This window comes from Pungitius pungitius, chromosome 20 (assembly GCF_949316345.1).
Source record: "Pungitius pungitius chromosome 20, fPunPun2.1, whole genome shotgun sequence".
Lineage (NCBI taxonomy): Eukaryota > Metazoa > Chordata > Actinopteri > Perciformes > Gasterosteidae > Pungitius > Pungitius pungitius.
In genome coordinates, this window is record NC_084919.1 from 6,506,606 (window position 1) to 6,529,281 (window position 22,676).

Sequence of the window (22,676 nt, forward strand, 5' to 3'; positions counted from 1 at the left end):
GCGTGTTGGGAAACGTAGTTTAATTGTTCTCCCCGGCTCTTCTCTTTTTCTTCTTTGCCCTCCCGGAGACTCGCGCGTGATGAGTGGGGGGCGTGGTTGGTTCGGTTTTGATTGAGCCGCAGCAGCTTCCGCTCTCTCCCTCGCTCTCTCTCTGGCGTCACACATGTAGCACAACATGGCCCCTGCCAGCCGGTCTGTTGTTGTGGTCACGCTCTCGCTGCTGTCCCTCTGTCGGACCGTCTTCTCCTCCGAGTATTTCTCCACTCTGACTTTGTTCAACAATGAGCTCCACAAGCAGGGATGCAGCTCGCTGTCCGAGTGGGAAGAATACGCGGCCGACTGCGGTAAAAGTCTCTCTTTTCTCCCTTTCGCTGTTACTTTGCCACGTCTTCCCCGATTCCAACTGTCACCCGGCTAGCTTAACCGTGCGTGAGCTACCGTTAATATGAGCTAATGACAACAAGCGGTGACACCCCGAGGGGAGTTGGCTCGGCTCGGCTCGCGTTCTCACTGCCGTAAGAGGTTAAACGGGTTTTGAAACCAAAGCTACAAGAACGGGAGTTGTAACACAGCAGGGAGAGTATAAATCGATGTGTGCATAACCGGAAACTCACTCAGAAACTGCATGGATTGGCTCAACTGAGCGGTCGTTGCCGAAGCTCCATTCAGAAAGATGCAGCATTGTGGCGGTGCCTTGCTCGAAGGCAAAATGCCACAAAGGAGCATAAAGTGAAGGATTCCTCTGATTAGGCATTTCGCTTCTAGTGGATTCTGTCCATTTGCACAATGTCACAATTTGTGCACCCAACTATATAGTTTCATTTTATTTGGGGAAAATAATCACCAATACAATACTCTCCAGCAATCGTTTTCAATAAAAAGTGGGATCATTTACTGTAACCTACATATGTGTGAGGTGGACATAGTGCAAATTACACAGTAAAGTTGCAATGCTGTTGTGGGTCAGATTAGTTGAAGATGGTGAAAGATGAGATTAAGGGGTTTAGTGTCAGTGGGCGTCTGTTTCAATGGAGGCTTCACCTCCTGACAACGAGGGCTCATGTTGTACACGCATGTGGCACCGGGGTTTGGTGGAGGAGGACTAAGGGAAATTAACCGGTCAAACAAGTTCGGTTGTGTGCGGCTCGGCTCATTTTAACAAACCGATCCCTATCCAAGCTGTACAATGTTTCACCACATATTAATCATAACTGATTAGATCTAAAATAACCTTTTCCTGTTCACTATTCAGGCAATATGGCCATAAAACATCCACCTAAAGATATTCACCAACTTTGGATTGTAGCACGTGCTTTGCATTAAATTATTAAAACATCTTCAAAGATTTGACTGTAGTCTGGTGTGAAAAAAGTAACACACATAGTCTGAATACAAGTATTTGTTATTTTGCTAATATAATTTTGTCTTTTTAGAGTCCTCCATTTTACAGTTGGAAGACCCAGACTGTGAGGAAGGAAGCAACCCCCCCTGCGAATCCGTCTTCTCACTTAATGCAGAGAAGATCCTGGTGAGAACGTACACATGCACACACGCAAATTCACACAGACCAGTTGCTTCTATACAAGCCGCAAATGCTTGCTTCTTTTCTTTGTCTCCATAGCATGATACGGTGCCAATTATTGTGACAAATTTGCCGGCCCTTTATGTTTTAATTAAACACCATTTTAATATCATAATGTTAATGATTAATTCACAATTTATTGAGGAAACTTTTGCCTCTGGTTTATAGTTTCAACTCTGACGTACTTGTAGTGACACAGTACACAGTGATATCCAAGTGGACTGACCACATGCGGAGTATACCTCCTCCTACTAGTTCACAGTAATTTAATTATTCCCGCCAAAAATGTAAATTTACTGCATGCCTGAGTTTACCCAAAAATGAGTTTTACTTTGAAGAAGTAGTAAAGGCATAACATTGTTTGTGTTCAGTAGTTTGTAAATAATTATTGTATTGTATTGGACTTAAATTAAAGTTAAGAAATAAGACATGCAGCTTTTAGATCTTATGTCTGCGTGTTTGGGGGCATTTGCTGCTGGTATTTGTTAGTCAGGGCGATCTGATGACATAACTGTGGCATGTTTTTGTCTTGTCCTTTTTATGTTGACCTAAACTGCTGCCATGGCAACATTTGCATGATGTCAAATTTGAATCCTGTAATGCTGTGTACGATGCACTCGTTGACCATTCTGGATGATGCAGTCAATACAATGCAAGAAAAATAGCCCTTTAAATGCACATACAGAAGATTTACTGCCTAACAGAAATTTGTCTCAGGAGTACGAAGCAACCTTGACACCTGAAAGGACTTTGATCTCTGGGCCTCACTCGTTAAGAGCCTCTGCAACATTTTGAGACCATTTTTTAAACGCCGAAAACGAAGGGTCTCATTTGCAGCATTTCCTGTGCTCTAGAAATGATCTTAAAAATAGTTATTATATGTCAAAATGTTCCTTCTTAAGTTCATGCACCTCAGGCTCCATTTGGTCAGTCTGCCACCGGCTTCACACAGGAACCTCAGCTTTACGTGTCAGTGCTGTCTCCTGATCTACGTGTCTCTCTTTTCACCCGTACGTGTCATTATGTTGTTTTTCTTCTTTTCATCTCGGCTCTCCCTCTCTCAGAACCAGGCCAAGTTGTTTATAGAACAGAAAAAAATCCCCTTTCCTGTAGATAACCACAACACAAACGAAGAACTTGGTAAGTTTGCATTCTCTAAATCCAAATCCTTGTGATTGATCCTATGTTGAACCGAACACACTTTGCAGTTATTCATCATCCTTTGCTCTGTGTTTGCAGCTATAGGCTACGTTCTGATAGGCAACGGCCTTTATGATGAAGCCATCAAGCACTTCTCACTCTTATTGCAGGTGTGTTTGCAACTAGAGAAGAAAATGTTCACTCTCAATGCATCATGTTGTATTATTGCGTCACCTTTACTATTTTTTCACAGATATGAACATTATATAAAGATGAGTTTTGACTTTGATTTAAAGGGAGACCCAGAGCTGGTTAGTGCCATCTATGGCCGAGGGATAGCTTACGGGAAGAAAAGTCTACAGGTGAGTGATAAAAAAAAAAAAAAAAAGTGTATTTCATTATTTATTTAGTGTGCATCATTTCCTTCCCCCCCCCCCCCCCCCCCGATGTTTCAGAAACTGTTGCTGCAATTTATGGTGCTGTACTCACAGTCTCAGGCTCAACTTTGAAATACCACATTAAATAGAAGCAGCCTTTTCTAAAAAGCATTTACAATGACATAATAAAAATCATTGAGTTATAGCTGTTGTTCACTTATGAGTATTGCTCTCTCTCTCTCTCATATATATATATATATATATATATATATATATGAAGGGCTTTTTTCTAAGAGAAAATCTTGTTGCTTGTTTATTTATGAGTAACTCACACCATTCAATACTACGCTGCAGTCAAGAAAAAATTGGATTTAAAAACAATTTGGCAGCATAGGGAGTTGTTGTCTGTATCCGTTTTCTCATTCATCCTGGATTTTTGGGACAGCAGCAGTTTCGGATGGACGCAGAATGACTCAGTCATTTAATACATGCAAATCCAATCCGCCAGCACTGCGGCAATGAGAGTGTTCCCTCAGCAGTTTTTGTGTTTTCCTACTTGTTGGGGTCTACTAGTTGTCTTCTATCTATCTATATCTCTCTCTATATATATATAAAATAAAGGTTTGTATCAGCAAAATGTAACTGCCTGTGATCTCCACTCCAGGATATAAAGAATGCTGACTTGGCGTTGTTCGAGCTCAACAGAGTCATCACCCTGGAGCCTAACTGGCCGGAGGTCTACGAGCAGAGAGCAGAGGTACAGAGCCCTTAATAGAGGGAGTAACTCTTCATTGTGTCTGTGGCCTCCAAAGCTCCTCCCAAAGTAGATTTTTGATGGGGGAGATTTAAATGGCTACGACCTCTCTCAAAAAATGTAAATTGTTCAGCAGATGAATTTCTCTGCTACTTCCTATAGCGGCCGCTCTTTCGTGACATTGTGGCTTTACTCGCGTGCACAGAAAGTTGAAAAGAAGAAGTTGGTTACAAGATGTCAAAAAGGAAGGTGTTTTGATCAGTACATAACCTTACGTATGTCATTTAGCTGACGCTTTTATCCAAATTGATTTACTATAAGTGCATTTCAACCATAGGGACACAAACTCCGCACAAAAGAACCGGTTCTTGCCGGTAATATTCAGACACGCTAGTGTGGAGTCATATGATGATATATTTCAGTGTCTGAAGAATGTCACCGCCCGTCGGAGAAAACAATCTTTGACGCTTGAGGCTGTTTCCTCTTTGTGAGCCATAGATCTCTGGCGTAATCAGTATGTGAAAAACACCCAAATGTAGTAGCACAATCCAAATTTCATCCTGACTGGGACTGAATGTTACTTTATGTCATTTGGTTACATGTTGTTATTATAGCCATTTAGAACAACGCAGCAACATCACTCTGCAAAACAAAAGTCAATTTTTCACATTCATTAAAGTCTTTTTAAAGTAAAAAATGTTTGGGTTCACTTATATTCACTCAACTTTTTCCAAAAAAACTTTTACATAGTCTTCTGTAGATGAAAATCATGCAAAATAGAATTGTAACTATAAGTAGTGCATTGCATGCAGTACTTTATATAAGCTGTTTTGTCTGGAAGTCAGTGGGTTTTGCTTTAAAGAAAAATATCACAAACTCCTTTTCAGCTGCAATGATGCAACCAGCTTTTGCAAATTTGCAGGAAAAGCAATTTCATTGCAAAAGAACAAAAACAGGATTATTCCAAAAAGGGACCTGATTACCCAATGGCATTCATTTTTTCTTTACTTTATCTGCCTGTGACTTTATCCTTAAAATCCTTTCTGTGCCTACGAATCTTAAGATCCTGTCTCCTCTGGGTCGTATCAGTGAGGCTCTGAATGATCTGACCAAAGCCATCCAGCTGCAGCCCTCAGCCCGTCTCTACAGACACAGAGGAACGCTGCTCTTCATTTCTGAGGTTTGACCGTCAAATGTCCTTTTTATGTGCATGTGCATGTGCACGTTGCGGGCCCTCCGGCTTCCATTTGCTGACCCTGTGCTCGGCCCTCCCACCAGGACTATGTGGCAGCTATGGAAGACTTCCAGCAGTCTTTGGAGCTGAAGAAAAATCAGCCCATCGCCATGTTGTATAAAGGCCTCACCTTCTTCCACAGAGGAATGCTCAAAGTAAGTGGTTAACTGCTTCCTACTTTGGAGGATTTAAAGACTCTCTTTTCGAAGATCTTGATGTTTGATGGTGTGAATTGAGTCTTATCATAACCATATTTGCAACAGGCACAAATAAGGGTAAAGATTGATATCAAATATACATACATGCGCCAGAATAGGGCTCCTGGTGTGGCACGCACATTTTACACTTGTGCTTTAAATTGTATACTATGAATATTCTGCTCTAGAAGGAGTTGCATGTCTGATTTTTGGGTTAAGTTTTCAGAGCTTAGCACATTATTTTTTTTATTTTTTTTAGCAAAACGTCTTAGTAGGGCAAGGATGTCGCATTTAGCACTTGAGTTTCCTGTATCTGCTAGTTTTTGAGGCAGTGAATAAGAAACTAATGATCAGCGAAAATCAATATAACTTCAATGCCTTTTTTAAAATATAAGACATCCAAATCTTTCATTTGCATTTAATGAAGTCATTTTTATGGTTGTGTTTATAATCTCTGCTAGGCGATTGATTGGGAGTAACCCTGCACGGTCCTTGCAGACAGTTTACTGCAAGCAAAAACCGCACTCTGAATATCCTGACATTGGCGCCAACAAGCCTGTACTCAACAAAGTCAACGTTGCACAACCACCTTTCTTATCAGTATGAATTCTGAGGAACATGGTGTGAATGTGCCCTTTGTCTAGCTGCACAAACTACTTAGTGAGGTATTTTATTGATGCTAAACATTATTTTATACTGCTGTGTGGAAAGAGTTTGCAGACACTGGATATATCTGACACAAGATATAACAATCTGCCGAGTCTGAATTTTTGGTCCACCCCCCCATGATGTGCAAGTTCCTCTTGTCTTGTCACTCTGAAAGGTTGTTGGGTTTTTTGTCGTCAGGAAGCCATAGAGACATTCAAAGAGGCACTGAAGTTGAAGTCTGACTTCATAGATGCCTATAAGAGCCTTGGACAGGCCTACAGGTACAGCCATGTTGGTATTCACTGGTCACATTTTTTTACCCAATGAATAAACACATTGTGTTGTTCTTTTTCTGGAGAGTACTTCCCTTTCCCCTCCGTCTCACTGCCAACATGTGTCGTTCTCTTGGTTTTTCCTCTTCCTAGAGAGCTGGGCGATTTTGAGTCGGCGATGGAGAGCTTCCAGAAAGCCCTCATGTTGAACCAGAACCACATCCAGTCACTCCAGTTGCGCGGCATGATGCTGTACCACCACGGCTCGCTGCAGGAGGCCATAGGCAACTTTAAGGTGGGGGAATCCACAGCTTGGTCCTCCACTCCTCTGTAACCCTGATGTGGAATATTCTTTGGAACTACAAATTTAAACTTATTTCATACAGAATTGAGGAGTTCTTCTCTGAATTTCTCTCCTCCCATTGGTCCTCCAGAGGTGTCTCCAGTTGGAACCCTACAACGAGGTGTGTCAGTACATGAAGGGGTTGAGTCACGTGGCGATGGGACAGTTCTACGAGGGCATCAAAGCGCAGACTAAAGTCATGTTGAACGACCCTCTGCTGGGGCAGAAGGCCAGCTCTGAATACCTCAAAGTCAAATATCTCAGAGGTCAGTGTAATGGACACATTCACACTACTGAATACGCTGTTATAGGCCTGCACGGTATGGCAGTATTGCTTTTTCAAGTAAACACACTGACCGGCCTGTTAGCTTGTTAGTGCGTTAGCTTGTTGTGGCAGCTAGTGTTGCCACCAGAGGCAAGACCAGCAGCTCAACAGACTTCCCAATGAATCTTTTTCTGATCTAACGTAACTTACGTTGGATTTTCTACAACCAAAAATCCTCCAAACAAACACGTCTCCTCTCTTGGGCACAAGTTGTGTTGGTGCATCTCTGGGCTCTCATACAATTATTAGTGTTACAAATTGTTTGTGTCACAAGCCGTTGTGTTGTGGTGTTTTGTTGTTGTCCGTTAAAGACTGTTTGCTGTGGGTTATTCATTGTCGGCATAAAGTTATAACCGCGACTTAATCTCAACACACGTAAGACAAGTAGCTCCGACCGCTGCGCGCTTCACCGATGACGTGTACAAATAAATTCTGCCGCCTGTGCATGTAAACTGTCTAGAATATTACGAGGTTTTAGTATTTGCTGCTCAGATTAAATTTCCTCCTAACGTTGTAACACAACCTCTTTAGAACTATGATTGTTTTTAGTACCTGTTGTTGATGCAGGAGTTTGTTTGAACTTCTAACTGAATTAACGATACTCAATGACGGCTATGTGAGCAACAGCTAAAACTTCTTTTTTAAATAATTGGTGCATTTTGATATATCTTACATTCTGACCCGCCCCACTTTGTTTTCCTAACAGAGTACTCTCGCTACCTCCACTCGCACCTTGATATCCCTGTAGTGGAGTACAACGTGGACCTGGACTTACCAGGTAACTTCAAGAACCACTGGTCCAAGAACCTGCCGTTTCTAATAGAAGATTATGAAGAACAGCCGGGCCTGCAGCCTCATATCAAGTAGGTGTGATGCTCTGTGGTGGGTGATTCACAGCTCGAGCACTAACTCTGGCCAAAACTGTCCTTACTTATAGATTCATACTTCCTGTCGGTTTCATTTCAATGTAATGTCCTGCACTGTAGTGAGTTTATCATCATCAAGCAGTCTTGAGAAAACAAGATCCATCATTAGCCTCATTTTTAGAGCCACAGTTTGTAGCAAACCGCAGCTAAGGTTAAGTCATGTTTAATGGTTGTTTGCAGCAGATGTTTTTATTCTTATCAGCAAACTAACTACATCTCAGAAAATACGGTACATTAAAACAATAACTGACAAAGTTCCCCCTCTACGTCTTCCTGTGTTTTGCGGTCTGCAGGGACGTGCTGCCACAGAACTTTGACAGCTACAGCAGCGAAGTTCAAAAGCTGATTTGCTCGGCCGACCACCTGGGGGCGCTAATGCAGTACGACACGCCAGGTTTCTTACCCAACAGGAGAATACACAGAGGTACCACTGTTGAACGCTGCAGTTCATAGAAATATTTTGAGCATTAACCCGCAGCGGTAAGAAATGACAAGTTGTTTGTACTTTTTCAGCCATGGGCTTAGCCACCCTGGAGGTGATGCAGGCCATGCATCGAACATGGAGCAACTCCAAAGTGCGAGTCAACGGCAAGACCAGACAAATGCAGTGGAGGGACATGTTCGATATAGCGGTCAAATGGAGGAGGTGAGGGCTTTCAATTTTCTTCTCTAATAGTCGTCTCCCTTTTTCTTTGTGGGGAAAGAATCAGATCATGTGTTATGTGATGAACCATCAATTGACGCTTTAATGCAATAGCAATGGACATTAATCACTGAAAGGGCATTTAGTGTTGGGTTACTCTGAAAGCATCCATCTTAGTTTGGTTTGGCAAGAGTGACAGCAAAGACCAAAAGACTTAAATACGGTTGTCTCAGAAGCAACTTTGAAGTTCGAGTCATCTTCAACACATGGGAATAAAAACAAAACAAATTAATATTGATGTTTACACATGATGGCTAACTATTCATCATCTTGTATAACAACTAAAAGGTCTAAACTGTACCTCCTGTGCATCAGAACAGTTAGAAGTCAAACTTGTATATTTCAGCTGATTAGCTGATGGGATTTCACAGTTAAGAGACGCACTGGTCTGTCCATGTGCTCGTAGGATCGCGGATCCAGACCAGCCGGTTCTGTGGTTAGACCAGATGCCCGCCAGGAGTCTCAGTCGAGGCTTCAACAATCACATCAATCTCATCAGGTAAGAACGGGGCCCGGGGACCGCGTCGCATGCTCTCATGAGCACCTGGACCAAATGTGATGTTTTTGTGGTTAGCTTCCTTCAGTTTTTATCTCCCAGTGGCCTCTGCAGAAAGAACTTAATCTGTCTGTGGAAATCCTTTTTTCTTGTTTTGCTTCAGGGGACAGATTATCAACATCAGGTATCTGGCGTACTTCGACAACATCCTCGACTTCATCAAAGACAGAATACTGGTGTACCATGGGTAAATAACTCAAGCGTTGTTGCGTTTTTTTTCTTCTTTGAATTAAGAAAGTTTTATAAGAAAGGGTATATTGGACTGCAGTTAAGTGGATATGCTCGCCTCCTGTACGCTGTCGACAGTGGGGAATTATAGTTTGCCCCAGGCTTTATTTATTTTGCATGAGAGTATTGAGGAAGAGTTTCTTGCGGATCTATAAATAAATGTTTATACCTCATCGGTGTCTTTAGTCATTCTCTTGCTGCTTCTTTACTCTGTTTCCTGCTTTGCGTCTCAGGGCGTACAACCCAAGAGGACTCTTAGAGGTCCGTCAGGCTCTTGAAAATGTGAATAAAGTAGAAGATCTGCTTCCTATAATGAAGGTAAGGATGGAAATATGGAATCATAGTGGGGAGGGAAGTAAATGGAAATGAAAGTCATTATCTGGACTAAAAGTTTAGATATCACACACGCAACTCAAGGTCCACTTACTTATCTCGTATCACATCAGCAGCAGGCACAAAGTGGACACTGTTGAGAATGTTGTTGACCCCTGTTAATAAAAATAACTATTAATTAATTCAAGTTTATTAAATGTTTTGCCGTGATTGACCTCTGCAGTGGCACCTTTTCCTTTTTGGTGGTTGTTTTATGTCCCGTAGTCATTCAGCAGTGAAAACCCAGAATGGTTGTCTGTGTTTTTTTGTTTTTTTTTAATCTCCTGAAGCAGTTCAATAGTAAAACCAGAGATGGCTTCACGGTCAACTCCAAGGTGCCCAGCATGAAGGATCTTGGCAAAGAGTATGACGGTTTTACCATCACGATCACTGGGGACAGGTACGAGGAAACAACGGCCGGCCTTATTTTGAAGTTGTCTGTCCTCATTGTCTTGGGGTCTTTGAAGTCTCCTGGCACTTTAGAGAAGTCATGTGATCAATTAAAACACGCATCTAAAATTGCCTATTTCAAGATAGTACTGCACATTTTGGTCCAATGCTCATTATTGTTTTATCAGCATCGTAACATACCAAACGAGTCTGGAGGATTTCTGGCAATGGAGAGATGCTTTTTTTATGGCGTGTATATACAGTATAAATAGTTATCTAAATGTCGACAGGTATTTCAATACTCGTAGTTAAAACGTCTTGAGCCGTGACAGCAGAAGGATAGTGAGCGATTTCGTTGATTCCCACCAATGAGCTGTCTTCTGTGTCGCAGGGTGGGCAACATGTTATTCTCAGTAGAGACTCAGACGACAGAAGAGCGGACGCAGCAGTACCAGTCGGAGATAGAGGCCATCTACAAAGACCTCACCGCCAAAGGAAAGGCTTTAATGCTGTCCACTGAACTAGGGGTAAGATTTAGCTTCGTACTTAACTGGAAGCTTTTATTTTTCCTTCTTCTGGGGAATGAATTAGGCATTACCTACATAATAGATAGTCGAATCATGTTTAATTCAGTGATGGGTGACGCGGCAGTTGAAGTATGTGGAACCTAATGATCGATAGAAAGAGGTTACGAGTGAGAAGAGTTCTGCAGGTTAGTCAGGGGAACCAAGATGTTGTCAATGCTGCAAACCAACTTCCATTCAGCTCAGCTCTGTCGGGGTAGAGGCAAAACTGTGAGAGAAAGCTTTTTTTAAACATTTAAATATTTAAGGACATTTTAAGAATAAAACATTGAATTGTTGGTGACATTTGTATCTACATATCTTCATTATGGTAAACCTATCCTTTAAAATAATTCTGCATGCTTTATTGAAGCAAAACCTCGGACTTGGTTCAGTAGCTATCTGGTTTTTTAAAGTAAATATTTCATCTTATTCCAAGTCGTCAGTCAGCACGACAGTTACTCCGTTCCCCCTCAACAGCCGACGATCCCTCTTCTCGCAATCAAATTTACCGAAACCTGCACCCCAAAGGAATACGGTACTCCTGCTCCGGGCTAGTTTATGACATGTGATTTTTTTTGTCCTTATAGGATGCAGATGCCGTGTGTAACCTGATCCTATCATTGGTTTATTACTTCTGCAACCTCATGCCCCTCTCCAGAGGATCCAGGTAGTTTCTACTTAAAAACAGCTGCCCTGCAGGCGGACAGTTTGACGGGACAATGGGAACTTGTGGTGTTCGGGGATGGGCTGTGAGGTTATTGTCAAAGTAAATACCATTTTAGAGCCGGTTCCCTTATTAAGGATTCAACAGTTGACATTAAAGGCAGAACGAGTCAAAGACTGATCATTTACTGATCACAGTCCTCAATCATCACTTATGACCCACTGGAAGCGTGTAATGGCTGCTGTATCTGCAGACCCTCTTTCCCCTGCCTGTATTTTATCTGTTTATTGTCATTATTTGCATTGTTCTTGGCGTCTAAGAGCGCATCCAAGAGGAAGCTACAAACCTGGCAGACATCCCACTGAACAAAGGCCGAACCTTGTGATGCGATGCCTCTAACAGGAGGGATTCTGTTGTTCACCTGCTGGCCAAATGTGTTACTCGTTTGCCCTTTTGAAATCTGTAAATTTCCTTCTTTTCTGCAATTCTGCATGTTTTAGGGATTGACCTATTACTGATGCCCAGCAGGACAGCATGTTCTTCCTTTTTTCTTTTTTAAAGCTGCTAAAGAGCAGCTATGACGTTTTCCTCCTGGGCTTTTCCTCAGTGTGGTTGCCTACTCGGTGGTGATGGGTGCGCTGATGGCCAGTGGGAAAGAGGTCATCGGAAGGATCCCGAAAGGAAAGGTAAACAGAAGTGACTGTGTCAGCCTCTCAATGGGTGCGACCAGGTAAAATGTCTTCTAAATGATGACGTCTTTTGGAAAAAATACTTGGAACATATCGCTGATTTGAATGCTGTGAGATGAACGCAAAGGTAAAGCATGGACCGAGAGACTAAACATGTTAGAAATACAAATCTACCTTAATCCACTACAAGACACGGAATGAGGTTGTTTCATGTAAACATGTTCATCACAGCAGAGTTGGAAACACAACCACAGTACCCTCATCTTTTTACCTTTGCCAACTGCATTAAGGAATAACCACCTTTACTTAAAGCATGTGAGGATGCAAGTAGAAATTAATTTTAAGTCTCCACTATCTGATTTCATATCTGTTTATGTCACTTGGCAGCTAAATATCACAGGAAAACGGCTCTATCTGAATACAACCGTAAGCAGCGTTGATGTAAAATGTGTGAACAACCTGCTAAGCGAACATTGTTCGTGAAACAAGGCAGAAAAAACCCCAAATCTGATCAACTCATGAAAAGTTCACCCGAGGTCCCCTTTTTTCCAGCAGGAAGCTTGTTGGTTGTTGTCATAAAGTTCTGGTTTGTGTTTGATGGATGTTAGAGAATGAATAAAATCACTACTTGGATAAAACCAGAGAACATACTGTGCAGTTGTAAAAAAAAAAGCTTCATCTGCTGCCTATTGCTTTTTGGAAGGACATTAGGTTCAAAATGGGGTTTGTTTATGTATTTGTGTAAATTTAAATGCACCTTTTGTTATGTTGCATGTTTTTTTTTAACAAACAGAAGTTGGCCTAAAGATAAACACTGCTCGACACTGTATTTGCTGAAATATTGTTTCAGCTGGTGGATTTTGAGGCCATGACCACACCCAGTCCAGACAGCTTCAGTAAAACATCAAAGAACTGGATGAATCTCAAGAGGTAGGAGGAGGAAAAACGTGATCTGCTATTTCTCTGCTTGGCTCGGCTCTCATCGTTTTTATACTTTCTTTCTACTTTTTCAACAGTTTACCAAGTTGGTACCAGAGTCTTCCGTCCGTAGCGGAGACCTTCCCGTCCACCAGAACGATGATCGAGGTCCTCAACACAGAGTCGTCTTCGCACTGTCCAAAGAAGTCTTAACACACCTTCTACAGGGGGGAGAAATGGTTTTAATTATTTTACACTGGGCAGAACAAAGGCGCCATCGTCTGCTGCACCCCAAACCAAACTGGATTGACTTCTACTAAAGCTTCGTGGCTCTAGTGGTAGTTGTTTGATTTTGGTTAAATTTAAAATTTAAAGTAAGAATTCATACCCCGCGTCTGCTGGACTAGTTTTAAATGCAGTGCAGGCCAACGATGTCACAAATTCAACCCTGAATATCAATTCAATTCAATTCAATTCATTTTATTTTGTATAGCCCAAAATCGCAAATTACAAATTTGCCTCAGAGGGCTTTACAGTCTGTACACGAGGCAGATTTGTTTTGTTTTTTTCGATTTGAATTTTGTTTGGTTCAAGTATAGAAAATACCAACTTCTTTTTGCGCTTCTGCACCCAGAAGATGAATAAAAGGGTTAGCGTTTGGGAAGCAGAAGGGATTCGGTAAACCCTCTTTTTAGGCGTCACCAAACCGAGAACACACAGAAGCACATAGTCCTCCATCTCATGAGCCCCCAGCACCAACAATCTTCTGCTGCATAGTTGTTAATGTTGAAAACTTTCAGGGCTGTTTAATTCCACTCTGGGTACTTAGAAGCCATCTTTTTATTCGGTTTTCATGACACTTGCAGGAAGTGTCACTTACTGTTATCGGGTAAGTTGTGGGATAAAGGGTCTGTGGGAAGATGGGTTGACTGCTGAACTACCAAGAAAGCACCCGTCAGAGTCACTGTCTATGAGGTAGAAGTTCTCCGATTTTTCAGTTAATTGATGATTTTAATCAACCGAAAACGGTCAGATAAATTAGATTTTTTTGTGACTGACCAAGCACAAATTAAATGACTTGTTCTTTTTTTGTCCTTATTTTTATCTCTTGTATCTCAAATATACTTTGAACGGAATAAAATTGGACCAGGCGCCTCAAAATTATATAAAGTATTTATTTATGTAGAGTTGATGACTTGTACTTTTATGAAAAGAGAAATGTGTGATATTGTATTCTGAAAAATTAAAGACTTGATTGAAATTGAATCCGCCCACACAGAATATCTCAAGCGAAAAGGGGATAATCCTTCAAGGTGGATTATTTGACTATTATAAATTGGATAAGATTTCTATAACCTATTTCATAAGATGAAAACAATACTTGAGTGATGTTGAGTATACATTAGCCTCTGATGTTTAATGACTCGTTAATGTTGTTTTAAGCACAAGGAGGTCATTCACCTGAAATGACCGTTTTTTTAAACCAAAATTTAAACCATTTTTATTTTTCTCTAATTCTGATGAATAATGGGCGTTGGATGGTTATCTCAATTCTGCAGTAGTTCTTAATTAAATTTTTCCATTTATTTCCATCGCTGACAGTCTGCTTTCTGTCACTTGGCTTTCCGATTGGCTGTCATTTCCTTTTCTTTATTCGCATTGGGGGACCCAGTCATCAAGTGCTTTGGAATCTTATAGCTTAAAACTTGAAGGAGGGAAGGATTTTTTTAATTTTTATTGGATGTATGTTCAGCAGTCAATAAATTTGGTTGACAATTTTAACCGGATCTGTTTTTTTTTTTGAACAGTTTAAATAAAAATGGAAATTGCTCATTCTCAGATGTAAACACACATATAGTTTTATGAGGATAACACTAAAGAAAAGAAGAGTGATGTATTCAATTTCTGCCAATAGATTGGCCCAAGTTGTACACAATGTTGCTTTGACTATCGATAAACAAATTTAACACTGTTGACTTGTGTCTCATACATTAAATAATTGTATCTCATACATTGGCTTAGACTGCCGGGGGACTTCTTAGGACACACCGAGCCCCTCTCTCACTCTCACTCTCTCCTCCCACAATCATCCATGCTTTATTAATGTACATCACTAATTAAGCTTCTTTCCGGGAGTTTTTTGTGCTTTCTCGCCTAGCAGGTCTCCGTGGATCATAGTTTCGTGCGGACCCCGGTTCTGACTCCTGGCTCATGGCTCTGCTGACACCTGCTGCTGCCATCATCATTACTTTAAATATGATTCATATTACTGTCATCAAAAACCAACATCTTTCTGCTCTCCCTCCCCACAGAAGCCTCTGTGGATGGTGGTTCGATCTGATGGAGGTTGTCCCTGCAGTGGTCCTGCCGTTAACCTCTTCTGCTACTTGCAATTACTTGTATCATTTCAGTTAGAGAAATTGAATGTATTGTACATCTTTTACATTGTTGATTCTGTACACATGACATCCATTGCAGTCTGTCCATCCCGGGAGAGGGATCCCTCCTCTGACGTTCTCCCTAAGGTTTCTTCCCTTTTTTCCCCATTGAAGGGTTTTTCATATTTTGGGGAGTTTTTCCTGTGCCGATGTGAGGGTTTCGGGACAGAGGATGTTGCATGTGTACAGACTGTAAAGCCCTCTGAGGCAAATTTGTAATTTGCGATTTTGGGCTATACAAAATAAAATGAATTGAATTGAATTGAATACATTGTAATTTATTTTGACTTGATGCCTCATGTCAATTGAGTGTATTTCTAGATGTATGTCTAGTCATTTCAGTAATTGCAACTAATAGCTCTGGTTGTCTGCCATCTTACAGTTGGCATATTTAATAAGTAGGTTATTTCTAAGCATTTACAATGTTGGTGTGTTATGGAAGTCTGACACAAATATGTTGCTACATTTTTAAATGTAAATTCAGGACTTTACATTTGGGTTTGTTGGTTTTACTTTCAGCTCCTGCAGGTTGCAGCTTGGGGCAGACTTAATGTATTTGCTGAAAAACAAAACCCTTTTCTTCTTCAGGCTGCCTTGGCAGTTTGAGTGAAAACTATGATTCTAAAACAAGGCTGTTTCATGCAGTACTTATTCCTGTGAATAAGGCATTATTCAAATAATTTACATAAATGTTTAATGGAGAATATTGGCAGTCTGGGTATTTTTTGATTGTGACTCAACAGTCATGTCAGGACACAATGTTATATGTTAAATTAAAAATGACCAAAGGTTTACTGACCTTATTCAAAATGCTTCTGTTCTGACCATGACCCTAAGTACTGTTTCAAAGTCCACTCCAATAAACAATGACGCAATACAGCTTGACTACATCAATAAATAATTAACAGTTTTATTTATATAAACTCAGCTTTTATCCAAATCGATTTACAATAAGTGCATTTCATCCATAGAGAAACAAAGTCAGAAGAGTACAATTTTCATCAAATAAGCAGTTTCAAAACATGTTGTAGAAAAGTGCCATTATATCAATGTAATGTAATCAACCAAATCTACCAGACCAGCGGCTCCTCACCTGAGAGGTTTTTTATTAAATACTTTTGATTATAACATTTCAATCCAAGATGTCTTCTGTCCGTCCGTTTCTTCATTCTAGAACATAACACTGTTTTAAATTGGGTATCCACATTTGAGTCAGATTCTCATATGAAAATATTCAAAATAAATAAAGGATTGATTTTGAATTTGCCATTGTTGTCTATTGAAATATTAATGCTAAGCGAACATCTTAATGTTAAATAAACTGTAGACTGTCTGTAGATTAAAACAACCATTGCTCTATCCTCCAAACATGCACCACGGTCGGTTCCGCATCCCGTACAAGGCTTTACCACGTGGCGTCGTCACGTGACCACTCGCCCCGGACTCGTAGTTCACTGCTGGTTCCTGGTCGCAGGTGAGGAAGGAGCCATTGCGACCATGGCCGAGGATGCGACGGTGTCAGAGGAGACTTTAACAAGTGCTCTGGCTCTGATGGTCAACTCGGGGAAAGTCCTTCTAGAGACAGCGAAGCACGAGGCGCAAGGTAGGACCGACACCAGAGAGGCGTGTGTCCGGGGGGACACGTGTTGAAAGTAAGGGGAAGTTTTTACCAGGTCTGTTGCCAAAACAATGGGGGTAGAAATGTACGCCAGCACGGTCATCTACTCCATATCACTAAAACATTCAGGGAGAGCAGCTGTCAACACACGGTTGGTTCTATCCGCACAGGAAGTTGTTGTTGTTGTTGGTGTTGGCTTGCGTTCTACACTAATAGTGTAATTGCGTTCAATGGCTGTGCTGGAAGGGGTTATGTTAGCTATTAACTGCTAAAATAAGATCCCAACTTTAAGATTTCAAACAACACCTCACAAATAGATACCGTGTTGTGTAAGACACTACACAATATCTCGTTGTGAAAGACTCTCAACACAGGTAGTCGGGATATCCGAGGAGCACCTGAATGCACCACCGTCTGCACAAAGCGCAAACTTATTTTGGTTGGCATGTGCAATGGTGTGTGCTGCACATCATCTGCAAACTTGGTATTGCTGGTGTTTTCCTGAGCGGCTGCACAGTCGTGTGTGTAGAGGGTGCACAGCAGGGGCCTCAGTACACAGCCCTGGGGGGTCCCTGTGCTAACAGTTCTTGACTAATTGGGGTCTGCCTGAGAGGAAGTTCAGCACCCAGTGGCAGAGTGCAGGTGTCAGACCCACAGTGAGGAGTTTTCCTGAGAGTTTGTGTGGGATGACTGTATCGTCTATGAAGCAGGGTCTTGCATCGTCAGTGGACCGGTTCTGGCCATACGCAAACTGAAGCAGGTTTATGGTGCCTGGTAAATGGTTCCAGTTGTATTGCATCCGACCAGCCTGTGTGTGTGTGTGAAAGAAAAGCGCAAAAAAAATGTCACTCCTAATTGGATTTTAAGCCAAGTTGAAAAAGTGATCCGATTAGTTTGTTTTATTACTCTTATCACCTACATGTCGACACAATATACAAAACCGCATTAAAGGGCACGTGATTTTATCTAACTGCTGTGTTCCATATCTACCACCAAGGCTAAAACATCAATTCTAGGTGAAATAGATCAAATAACACATTTCTAACCTTTGCCCCACAGTTATCTCGTAATAAAGATATTTATGACCTTTTGACTATTTTATAAGCTGGGTGCAACACACACTGCGGGTGATTTATTAAAGCAGGTCAGGTCAGTGGATTGAAGGTGTAATCCCCGCCAACACACTTAAATTTCACAAAGGAGCATGACTCACAACTTGGATCCTCTGTTCCTCACACAGAGTCCCTGGAGAAGTTTGTCCCATATAGGATCACCACGTTACTCGGCCTGATCACAGCTGGAGCAGACTTCTACAGAAGGTGAGCTGCTTTGGGCCAAAGTACAATGAAGTCAAACCACTGTTATGTGTATTCAAAGTTTGACTATATATATATATTTTAATACTGTGAAGTAATTTTGTGTTTTATTACTGTCGCGCAGCATTGGAGTAAAGAAAAAGACTGAAGCAGAGATGATTTGGCAGAAGTTTTATCAGTAAGTAGGAACATATGATCATATTAAATAAGGATATTAGTGATGTTGAATACCCACATTTATATCTTAATTGTGCAAAAGGAATTGTGAATATTTTCTTGGGCCTTTTAACTAACATGACTCACCTGCACGGTGGCGTTGGGTCTTATTCTGCATCATATTAGTTGTTAATGTAGTGCACAAAGGTCAGCGTCGAAGCCACTTCATCACATAACTTTCCCTTCTTTCTCAGCAATGCAGCAGTGAGAGAGCTGGTGGAGGAACTTCTGACACTTGAGGTCTGTCTGCCTGCGACTTTTTAAGTCTCAATTAGGTTTTTGAATGTTGCTTGTTGTGACTTAAAAAAGATGCAGCAGCAAAGGATCTGATTCATAGACCTATTTTCTACACTGCATACAGCGAAGATTGAGTTGCACACCAATACGCTTTGGTTTGATGTTGATATAATAAATAGCCCTAAAATATGATTTTAAATAACGTGTACATAAAGTTGTATTCAAATTCTCCAGGTCATTCTTTTTAAGCACAATGTGTAAAGATTTACAAATCAGCAATAAATCAACAACAACCAAAAGTTTCCACCTGGATAAAGTCTATTTATGACCGTAGCATTACAACATTTGATGAAACTGACTTCAATATGAAGATGAATTTAAAATTTGATGCTTCGTGCTTGTTAGTTTAGAAACAAGAACAAGAGCCGGATTAGGTATTGTACAATAAATATTAAAGCAAATTGTTGCAACATTATTTTTGCATTTCATTAGTCTCGTAACTAAGCAATTATTGACTCGATGTACCGGGATTGCTTTAGTTTCAACTGTTTTGTGTGTGTGTGTGAGAGCAGAGTGAATGGGACTCCTTCTTGGAGAGCGTGGACAGTCGTCTGCAGACGACAGACCGCCAGCTGTCAGGAGGAAAGATCGCAGACCACCTGAGCCCCGACACGGCGTTCACCGATGGACGGAGTGGAGAGTGAGTTTACACCCGACTGGTCAAAACCCTCAACGTGAATGTTCTTTTCGCCCTTTGTTTTTGTCTGTGTTGTTGAGCTGTGTTGTTGAGCTGTGTTGTCTCATCGTCTTTTCAAGGAGCGTGACTCTCGGTCGGTACCTGGGTCGGGGTCAGAAGCCGCTGCTGGTCCTCATCAGACATTTTGGATGACTCCCGTGACGAGACCACGTGGCCGAGCTGGAGGCTAATCAGGTCAGTTAACCTGCAAACTGGTGGTAATCATTCAATTAGTAAGAAAACATCTTTGAACCGTCTCAAGCTGTCGGGGCTTCCTCCCTGAGCTCACCCGGTGGAACTGCTGTATGTGTTGATTAACAAAAGCTGTTTGCATGACACCTTCTGATGTGAGAAACGGGCACTTCAGGTCAATCTTCATTTACAGCAGCTGAATAAAAGAATAGCATCGTTGAAATGATTATTCATGCATTCCTGTTCTCCAAGTGCTCCAAAAGGTCTCACGTTACTCCCATTATTAATCCAGATTCTTGTGGTCCAGTTCAGAGCCTTGGATTTCCCACCTTAAAGAGCTGCTGCAGACAGGGTTTCTGGGTTGTTTCTCACTCCAAAGCCTCGGGAGGAGAGTGCACTATTTGGGGTTGTGGCTCCTAAACTCTGTGACTTTGATCCGTCGACTCTTTTAAAAAGCAGCTCTTCAAGGCCTATTTGTTCAGCCATGTTTTTGTTTTTTTGCATGAGAAAGTCGATTACCTCACAAACAACAACCAAGTTACCTTCTGTATCTGCACATGAACTTGGACATACCAAACTGAACATTTCCTCCAATATGTCTTCTACAGGTTATCCCACACCTAACCAAGTAGAATCCCGCTACAAGGAATCGGATACAACAGTGTTGTTGTTGTTGTTGTTTTTGAATGAGAAATGGTTTCACTTTGCGTCTCTGCAGGTTTCCCTGCAGGCTCGGTCAGTGCGCGTCTTGGTGGTTGCTTTCGGGGGTCTGGAGGGGGCTCATCTGTGGCTGGAGCAAACTGGATGTGCTTTGGACATGCTGCTGGATCCACAGAGGAAGGTCAGGTCCAACTGACTAGATTCAAACAACACAATATGCAAATTCTTTGAAATTGTCCTTTTACATGTTTCTTGTTCAATAAGGGACCAGATTACAGCCAGTTAAATCTATGTTTGCTTTGTAGCTATACTGAGCTAGGTCCATGAGACTAGAGATGCTTTTATTTAGCAGCTGTTTGATCATTTGTCCTGAAACACCAGAAAGATGACGCCTTCGAATCTTTCATTATGAAAAGTCAACCACCAGATGTTAGCAGATGTGAGATGGAAACCAGAGCAATCAACCAAATATGAAGACCGAAGTTTTTCCAAATGCACAGAACTGAATGTCATTCATGTGAAAAAACCTGAATAGGTTTTCCAGAAAATGATTTTCAAACCAGAATGGATGTGTTTTTTTTTCTCCCCTTGATTATGCTCCTGCAGATAATATTACACATTCCTAACACCGTAGACGTCATCTCTGACACAGGTATACAGGAGTTTTGGCCTTGGCTCATCCTACGCAAAGGTGATGAGGTTCGGCAGCATGCTTCTGTACTCAGAGTACGGAGCTGTGGACAGAGACTTCCCCGATGTCCCGCCTTACCTGTTGGAAGATATCTACCAGGTACAAATGGAAGACACAGGAGCAAAAACTTTGGCATTGGGATGATGATGTAAGAACCCGAATCAGTGACGTAAACCGAGGAAGTGTGTGCCAGATTTTTAGAGTTACGTGCGTAGGAACTTTGTTGTTTCCCCCCATCTGGCCTTGTTCAAACTGAGAGAAAACATTTGGTTCATAACTGTCTGATGCATATTCAACCGGCAAGGAAATACCTGCAGTCAAATGCAGAAACTTTTAAAATCTTCTTAAATTGGACCCATTCTGTCTGGTTTCAAGGTGCAACTTTGAAATGTTAAAAACTCAATCTTAAATCAAATATCATTGGACATTTTGCTTACAGTTCAAAGCAATAAAAAAACTTTCTAAAATAGTACTAGGACTTCCTAATAGACTGAATGGCTTGTTCTGATGGATGTTAAGCTAAATGCCATTTCTTTTAATTGTTTGTCTTCCTTATATACTCAAAACATTTAAAAGATCTTCCACCATTCTGCAAAACAAGAACACGAATAAACGATTGAGTTGAATAATAATGAAACTACTAACAGTTGATTACATGTTGATTTCATGTAAATCTAAAACAGGATACTGAACAAGCTTCGATGTGTTTTTGTTTTTTCAGATGGGAGGGGACTTTTTGCTGGATGAAGGAGGAAAGGTCCTTCTTTCTCACCCGTCTCAAAACCCAATGGACAGGCCCACTGTGAAGGCCATCCTGCTGGCAGCGGACCCCTCAGCCGCAAAGCTGTGACATCACTGACACCGCAGAGGAAGAGCAGCTCTTTGACTCACATTCATGACGTCACGTCTTGCACTCATGAACACATGAAGAAATGTGACCGATGCAGAACTGTGAATCAAAGACAAGTGATATTCTCTTTGAGGTTTCAGACTTGTTAGGCTGATTTGAGCTATTTTACTGGGATCTGTCATGTTCGGTATAATTGCATTCCTTTTGGCTTCACTTTATAGGTGTTGAGATTGACATTCAGACCATTAATACCAGTGTGACGTCGTCCTGACGTTCGTACCCCCCCCCCCCCCACCCCAATTTGGCATCTTGCACATTTTTGATAGTAAATTAAGCAGGTTGGGATTCTGGCAGGTAACATTTTTATCTTTGGTAGGGACAAACTCCATTACCCGAAATGATGGTGGCTACGTGGTGGCTGATGAGGGTAGGGATGAAAGCTGCAGCAGCATCTTCGTTTTTCCTTAATGGCATCATAAAACTGCAATTAAGATTCAAAGTAGAAAAAAAAGACATATTGGCTGGTCTTTTCTATTCTCTGAATAAAAAAAACCCAGAATTAATGTGTGTGTGCGCCATGTTTGATCCCACAGGATGACAACCCAGGATTTCTAATGAGTTAGCGCTGGGTATAGAACCGTTATACAGATTAGTTACTGGCTGAAATGTGTCTGGTGCACAAAGTATCAAAAACCTTCTGGAACAGAAACTCATCGAGCATCTGCTATGGATTCTACTTAATTTTCTTATTAGCACTCTATTATATAACAACGTTTGAAACAATACCCAGACCTGCTGATAACGCAGATGAATGAAAAACCAAAAAAAAATCATTCAG

The 22,676-nt window shown here is 41.3% G+C and overlaps 2 protein-coding genes across 3 annotated transcripts; both read left to right on the top strand.

Annotated features, from left to right (window-relative positions):
• The first annotated feature begins 111 nt into the window (after positions 1–111).
• ttc13 (tetratricopeptide repeat domain 13) lies at positions 112–14,860 on the top strand. Of its 2 annotated transcripts, none has more exons than XM_037448890.2 (23): positions 112–344; positions 1,434–1,528; positions 2,647–2,722; positions 2,822–2,892; positions 3,019–3,084; positions 3,764–3,856; positions 4,917–5,033; positions 5,132–5,242; positions 6,131–6,213; positions 6,358–6,499; positions 6,639–6,813; positions 7,579–7,735; positions 8,092–8,222; positions 8,312–8,444; positions 8,908–9,000; positions 9,161–9,244; positions 9,519–9,603; positions 9,951–10,057; positions 10,439–10,574; positions 11,201–11,280; positions 11,885–11,963; positions 12,817–12,896; positions 12,983–14,860. In XM_037448890.2, the coding sequence occupies exons 1-23, from the start codon at positions 176–178 to the stop codon at positions 13,095–13,097; spliced, it is 2,478 nt and encodes an 825-aa protein (XP_037304787.1). In that variant the 5' UTR covers positions 112–175; the 3' UTR covers positions 13,098–14,860. The 2 variants fall into 2 exon arrangements, with proteins under 2 accessions (XP_037304787.1, XP_037304786.1); XM_037448889.2 differs by having other exon boundaries at positions 9,948–10,057; positions 12,983–14,859.
• A 1,898-nt stretch (positions 14,861–16,758) lies between these two features.
• selenol (selenoprotein L) lies at positions 16,759–22,383 on the top strand. The gene is made up of 9 exons (XM_037448891.2): positions 16,759–16,925; positions 18,181–18,259; positions 18,381–18,434; positions 18,667–18,712; positions 19,282–19,409; positions 19,526–19,640; positions 20,356–20,478; positions 20,950–21,087; positions 21,710–22,383. The coding sequence occupies exons 1-9, from the start codon at positions 16,820–16,822 to the stop codon at positions 21,836–21,838; spliced, it is 918 nt and encodes a 305-aa protein (XP_037304788.2). The 5' UTR covers positions 16,759–16,819; the 3' UTR covers positions 21,839–22,383.
• Positions 22,384–22,676: the final 293 nt, after the last annotated feature.

What these genes read in the sequence shown, in the direction of transcription:
- ttc13 (XM_037448889.2), top strand. Translation starts at nt 176, where the DNA reads ATGGCCCCTGCCAGCCGGTCTGTTGTTGTGGTCACGCTCTCGCTGCTG. An exon ending in TCCACAGAGGAATGCTCAAA is followed by an intron (nt 5,243 to 6,130) that starts GTAAGTGGTTAA and finishes TTTTGTCGTCAG; the next exon opens with GAAGCCATAGAGACATTCAA. An exon ending in ATCACGATCACTGGGGACAG is followed by an intron (nt 10,058 to 10,438) that starts GTACGAGGAAAC and finishes TCTGTGTCGCAG; the next exon opens with GGTGGGCAACATGTTATTCT.